The following is a 7,275-nucleotide window of genomic DNA, read 5'->3' on the forward strand; positions in this document are numbered from 1 at the left end:
ACATGCATTCTCATTTTCTTCTGAAATCGTAAATAGGATGCGATTCTTTCCAACTAAAAGGCTGAAACGAAAGTGACTTGTTCCTATTTTTATTTCAGAGTCCAACTTTTTCTTACCAAACATGCCCTTCAATTTAACGATGTTGAACGAAACTTGCTTGTTTCTTATATGAACGGATCAAGTTTGGTTAGAGATTTTTGAATCTCCATTGCAACATAAATAGGAATTACATTTTCAAATCTTCAGTGCAACGAGCTTGCTAGAGTCTTGGCTTGAACTATTCGCATAATATATATATATTTTTTGATGAATTGGCTGCTCATATTGTCTTAGCATGAGTACATCCAGCGACATCAGCATCAAATAAACATCGTATAATATTTGTTGAAAATCCAATAAAACAAGGAGAGAGGGACATGTAAGTTCTGCCTGATATATTTAAAAGAGATTTAAATTAAGGATACATTTGATCGAGTCTTATATATGACGTTTATAATGTGTATTTACAACCCTCCTATCTAACTACTTGACATATCAAACCATACGGCTGTTATCACTTGGCCTCCAGATCACGCCTCTTCATGGTCAAATCCTCTTTGATTAATCATCAACCACCGAATCCATGACGTGAGCACCATAATCTGTACCTCATACCGTACATCCGTACAGGGAGCCTTGAAGTGATACCCACTACCCATGACTCTATGCGGAACTCCCGCAGAAAAATCTCCGCAGCATCCGCATTAGCCGTCACCAGAACACGGAAACGGACGGATCTGATCTAAAGTTTTCTACACCTGGCAGCATCCGAAACGCACCGTATAAAATATTTCTAAAAGTCGTTCGCATAGGATATACACCGCGCTGCCGGCGAGCAAACCTCACACGTCACCGTTTGGAGAAAATTAAAATAATCGATGGCTTTAAACTAATGAATTAAACGGGCACCCAACTCAGACACTGATCACCCACCTCCCGGCGACGACGACGCCAAGGAAGAACACGACGAGACCGAAGCTTTTAAAAAAAGATCCTAAAAGCCCTAACCCTAGAATGACCGCCACGAAATCTTGGAGAACCCTGGCCGCAGCCCCGTTCTCCGGCGGTCGCAGTGCGCGCAAACCCTCGCTCCAGCGTGCGTCCTAGCGCTCATCGCATTCCATGCCGGGAGAATCTCATGGCGGCCGAGCGATGGATCTTCCCCCTGTGCGCTGCGGCCTTCGTCTCCCTCCTCGTTTTCTTCTACGCCGCCATCGGTCTCAGCGCCTCCTCCGTCCTCTTCTCCCGGCCCCCCGCCCTCACCTACGTCCGCTGCGGCGCCGGACACCCGCCGTCCTTCGCCTACTACATCTCCGGCGGCCGCGGCGACCGCGACCGGGTCATCCGTTTGCTGCTCGCCGTCTACCACCCCAGGAACCGGTACTTGCTCCATCTCTCTACTGATGCCTCCGGATCGGAGCGGACTGAGCTCGCTGTGAAGGCCCGGCTGGCGATCCCGGCGATTCGGGCGTTCGGGAATGTGGATGTGATCGGGAAGCCCGACGCGACGACGTACATGGGGTCGTCGGAGCTCGCGGCGACCCTCCATGCCGCCTCGGTGCTGCTGAAGTTGGATGGGGGCTGGGATTGGTTCGTGACACTCAGCGCCGTGGATTATCCTTTGATGACACAGGACGGTAAGTGATCTTGATTGAGAAAAATGACTTCTTTGCAATATTGGTAGCTCTGCTGGGTGTTTTTAAAGGAGGGAAATAAGCGAATTTTGTTGGAAGTTATCTGAACTTAGTAAAGTGGCTGGGTATGCATTGGCTTTTCAAAAGAAAGAATTGATTTCGGTTGAAAATTGGTGTCTGTGTTCTTTAAAGAATAAAATTTGCTGGAAGTTATTAAGTTCGAGTGGTGGAGAGTGGCTGAGGGGAGATGATTTAACTGAGTTTAGAAGAGATGGCTTTTTTGCTTTCGTTTATTACACTTGAATGCAGAAAACGCATGTAACTGATCTGTTATTTTTTGGTGATTTGGACCAAATGATAATAACGAAAGCCAGGTTGATGCAATGATGAAGATGTAAAACTTCCACTGACATTTGATTATTCATCTCGAACACATCCATCCTCATTTAAATCATCTGATGGATCTTCCTAGTGTTCTTCATGTTTTAGGATATCTCTTGAGGAATCTAAATTTGTGATGCCATGATTGTACAAGGTGATCAGTGTTACATGAAGCAATTAGCCAATTACATTGATTAGATATGAAAAACAAAGATATCTCATGATTAATCTCTCCAAATGTATGTTTCAGATCAATACTGTTGTTTCCTCTGTTCAATCGATTGAACTTTATAGATTATCATGTGCCTACTCTGTGTTTCCTGGGAATTTCAGACTGTTCTCATAGAAAAGCAACTAAGCTGTTACTCAGGTATGTACTGTTGTTTGATTGATATTATCTACACATGCTCCTCCTACTATCATTTCATTAGATTGCTCGCACAAAGTGCAATGCATGATACATCTTTTTATGAACTTCTACTTTGATCTGTTACTATATTATGCCCTCCATGTTCTTGAATCTTAACCCGCAAACTCCTGCCATCAAATACTTATCTCTGCATCCTTGTATGACCATCATTCTACACCTCCCAATGAAATCATCATAGTTCTATATGTCATTCCTAAAACTTATCTTTCTTTTCTTCTCTTAACCTCCTTTATAGTTCTTAAAGAAGAAGGTCAACCTCTTTCTTAAAGTTGATTTCGTGAGTATCTTGTAATAACTACTTAAGACCAGAATTAGCCTTGATGTAGCACTTCTTTCTCCGGTTTATTAGCTTGTCAAATAGAACACTCACCTTGCTAACGCCTTATCATCTGATTAATTTTCTATCATTGGGACCCACATCTTAAATTTGAAAGCCTTGTCATTACATGAGGAGTTCAGTGAACTCTGAATATCATCACAACATGCTTTGGTGGCTTTTTTTGACGAGTTAGAATTGGACTTCAGATCCATGGAACTATGAAAGCAGAGTTCACTTGAAGTTCATCCGAAAAGCTAGATGAGGATACCAAGAGGCTGATAATTTTCTTTTCTTATGATTTTATAAAAGTTAGACATACTTCTAGCTCATATTGCAGGACATTCTTCTTTCAGTAGAACTATAAGCATATCCATCCTATTTATACGCTTTTAGTAGATTTCACTGTGAAGTCCCTCCCAATATATTAGATGAGGATACCAAGAAGCTGGTAAGCTTTTTTCAATAATTTGATAAAAGCATGCTCTTGCTTACACTTTCGTCTTGACAAGTGATCCCAAGACATTCTTCTAGGTTCATCAAGGACACAAGCCAGACCAGGACCCTGTAAGAAGCTATCATATTTTCCTCAAAAAGGATACATATCCTTCGAGGTTGATTATGGTTGTGCATCAAAGGTTGGTTTTGTTTGAAGGATCAAACACCACCCTTTGTTATATAGGAGAAGGTTATTCGTGCCCTGGTCATATTGGATTATGCAGAAAACAATTTTGGTGCGCTTGTTTCAGTCATTAAGGGGTCTGAACTGCAATTCATCTGAAATTGTGCAGTTCAGGGCATTTTTTTGATGTAAGTGACCCCAAAGTAGGGATATCCAGTTTGCAGTTCAGCAAAAATGTCAAACTTGACTTCGGCCTGGGTGACTCCAACATCAAGTTCTCTACATGGTGAGTTGGTAATTAATGTTGCTTTAATCTCCTCCCACCCATTCCCGCATACAACAAGTAACTGATAATTGTTACCGATGCTTTACTTTAATGCTCAATGCTCTTTTTCTCTGCACCTACTTCAAAAACAAATAATAGAATTAGTTGAACTCAAGTTAATATGGCAAAACAATCATCTGCACAGAGCTTAAGTTCCTAGAAGATAGGTGTACTTAAGTGGAAACAAAAACATCCTAATTCTACCCCGCACTCGACGGGCAAGGCAAATTTATTCATGCACCTGATGCATATCCTGAACTGTTGAAAAGAAAAAAAAAAAAAGATTTTGAAGGAAGATGATGCTTCTAGCATGAGCAGTTGCAACATGTTGTAAGTTCAAAGCTTTTACATTCTTGTCAATTCCTTTCATTTATTTATATAAGAAAATTTTCTGGATGTTTTATATACTGTGGGCTACTTCATCTAGTTTGCAATTATTTTTCCAGTAATAAATGAATTAGATGTGGTTGCTTTGTGGTTGATGGTAGTGATTATTAAGATTTGTGATATCTTCTAAGCTCTTCATATAGAGCATCGAGTTTTGGCTTGGCAGTTTTATGTTGACATTATTATCAGGGATGTTGCAGATCTCATGCTACCTTTTCATAAGTTTTACCCCCCCTCTCCAGATTACTTCTTAAGAAGCACCAAGTTTATGGAATTGAATGATTTTTATTTTAGTTATAGTAAAATTTACTTGTGACCTTTCTGTAACAATAAGTTCCGATCTTCCTGACATGCTATGTGGAAGTCTGGTTTTGTTGGGAAGGTAGTGAAATGAACCTGGCCAGCCTCTGCATACAGTTGAGAATTAGGTTAAACTTCTGAAGTCATTTTGTGTATCAATGCATTTTGTGATCTTTTTGTACAGTCTAATAAGAAATTACCCCCTTTTTTATTCATGATTTAGTTATTGGAAGGAAAACTGGATTCTTTTGAAAATATCTTCTCTGCATCCATCACTACCATATTCTTACCCAACTTCCTAGCCATTCTGTCTATTTTGATAATGCCCTGATGGTCCATCTTCTATTATACAATCTGATTTTGAATGAGGTTGGAAGCTTTTTACTTGGTCCCCGCTATCTTGCTTCCATGTGGATTCTGAGGCCTCCTTCAATTTCTCGCATGCTTATGGTTTGGTTTAGAATTGCATAATAGAGCATTGAATTGGAAGTACGGTGGAAGATGGCCCTTCAAATGAAGTTGCATACTATGGAAAGTTGAGACAGGATGATCTGGTTAAAGTAAGATTTTTACACATGGCACCTGAGAAGAATGAATTGCTGGATTGTCGCAACCATCCATGATCAGCAGAGTGTCAATGTGATCTTAGGTTGTTAGCATGTGCTTGATTTCACCTTTTTGGGCAGATCAACTCATAATATGCTTGCATGGCCCTAAATATGCAATATAAGTGGCACAGCTAAATCATCAACAGCTTCAGTGCACCTTAATGAGCTAAATGTACAAGGGGACTGTTAAAGGCTTTTGTAAGTAAGATGGATCATGTGTGAAGTGGAATGAACAGTTAGTTATTAAATATCATGAGTCGAGAGGAAAGAAGGTGATTAATAAAAGGATTACACCTCTCACAAGTGCCATGCATAATACACAGAAGAACATATGCATAAATACATAATAGAACACCCATTTCTTTACGTTTACATGAGAGACGAATGATGTTGGAAGCCATAAAAAGTAACATCAGTCGGTAAGGCTAGTTTTAGGACAAGTTTATGTGCTTTGTACAGTTAACATGAGCAGAAATCACTTTTCCTAGTATCATCTTCATGCTCTCATTAACTTTAACCTAGAAATACCAATTAATAGTTTGAAATGTGAATTTATCATCATTTGTTCTAGAGATGATCCCTGCATGCTTTGTCTACAATCCAAGCCTATAATTGGAGGCTGTCCTAAGAAAAGATGTTGTTTGTCTCTCTTTGTGGCAGACTTAATCCATGTCTTCTCTTCTGCTCCAAGGGATCTAAACTTCATAGAGCACACCAGTGATCTTGGATGGAAAGAGTAGGCACATCTTATTCAATTTCATTTTGGCATGACCGTTAAGATTAAATTAGTACAATTCCTCTCTGATCTAAATTTTCAAACTTACACTGTTGCAGGTATCACAGGGTCCAGCCCATTGTGGTAGATTCAGGAATCTACTTGGCAAGGAGGACCACAATTTTTTCTGCTTCAGAGGGGCGGCCAACACCAGATGCTTTCACATTCTTTACAGGCACCTTTTCTCCACTCACTTACCGTATTTGATTAATTTTAAATTGCTTCAACTTTCGTCTGAACTTGTCAATTATCATACTCGACTTCAACAGGTTCCCCATGGGTCATTCTTAGCCGACCCTTTATGGAGTATTGTGTTTTGGGTTGGGAAAATCTGCCTCGAACCCTGCTTATGTATTTCACGAATGTAGTATTATCCCAAGAAGGCTATTTTCATTCAGTTGCATGCAACTCCCCTCAGTTCAAAAACACAACGGTGAACAATGACATGAGGTTTATGCGGTGGGACTCTCCTCCAGGAATGCAGCCTCACTTTCTCAACATGACTGCTTTTGAGGAGATCTCAGTGAGTGAATTGCCTTTTGCCAGGCAGTTCCATAAGGATGACCCTGTTCTTGATAAGATTGATGAGAAGATACTCGGCCGTTTGCACCATCAAGCTGTCCCTGGGGCCTGGTGCTCTGCCAAGGGGAGTTCGTGGATGGACCCATGCTCTAAATGGAGTAATGTCAACATTGTGAAACCTGGGCCACGGGCAAAGAAGTTTGCGGAGTTGATGAAGAAGCTTGTGGACGAGTGGAAGTCACAGTTGAACTCATGCAAGTAAGGATTCTGAAATCCTAGATGCATGGGGAGATTGAATAGAGCATCATGATGGCATCATTGGCAGCATATCTCTTCAGCTAGTGCAACCTTCAGCACTTATTTTTCCATCCATTATTTTGTTGGGTTTCTTGTAACTTCTGTAACAGTGCATACAGGGGTGAAGGGGATATGTAATTCTTTCTAGATTCTGAGGCAGGTGTAGCTTCAGAGTTCTCCATGTAGATTACTTGACCTGCTGTTGGCTGTCATCTTATAGAAGCCATCAAGCCCTTGGAGCGAATAGTGCGTAGCCTCTTCTTTTGTGGTGAGTGCGTCTCTTCTGAGCATTTTGTTAAGACATTGGTCCGATCTGTTTGAAATTTTTCATTGTAATAGTTTCAGAACAAAATGTCGTCCGGGGCAAGATGGATTCTGATGTTCTTCAGATGGTTAAAGTGAAATTATAGTTTGTGCAGGTTCCTCCATTTCCTTACATCAGAATCACTTTAAGATCAGACTGCATATCAGAGTTCAATGTTTAATTGAACATCTTCTTTTCTGACTCCTACTAAGCATGCCTTTGAACGAGTTCGTTTCCCCATGGGTATCCAGGATATGCACAATGAACCTTTCAAAGGTTGAATTAATCTATTGAGTAGTTTCGTGGTGAAACACCACATTTGATCCCATGAAAAA

General features: G+C 40.6%; 1 protein-coding gene across 1 annotated transcript; it reads left to right on the top strand.

Moving 5' to 3' along the window:
• Positions 1-947: 947 nt before the first annotated feature.
• Positions 948-7,064, top strand: LOC103704857 (beta-glucuronosyltransferase GlcAT14A). The gene is made up of 4 exons (XM_008788332.4): positions 948-1,676; positions 5,703-5,778; positions 5,877-5,992; positions 6,087-7,064. Exons 1-4 carry the CDS (start codon positions 1,178-1,180, stop codon positions 6,599-6,601), a joined length of 1,206 nt encoding a protein of 401 aa, XP_008786554.1. The 5' UTR covers positions 948-1,177; the 3' UTR covers positions 6,602-7,064.
• Positions 7,065-7,275: the final 211 nt, after the last annotated feature.

The sequence above is a fragment of the Phoenix dactylifera genome, chromosome 11 (genome assembly GCF_009389715.1).
Source record: "Phoenix dactylifera cultivar Barhee BC4 chromosome 11, palm_55x_up_171113_PBpolish2nd_filt_p, whole genome shotgun sequence".
Taxonomy (NCBI): Eukaryota; Viridiplantae; Streptophyta; class Magnoliopsida; order Arecales; family Arecaceae; genus Phoenix; species Phoenix dactylifera.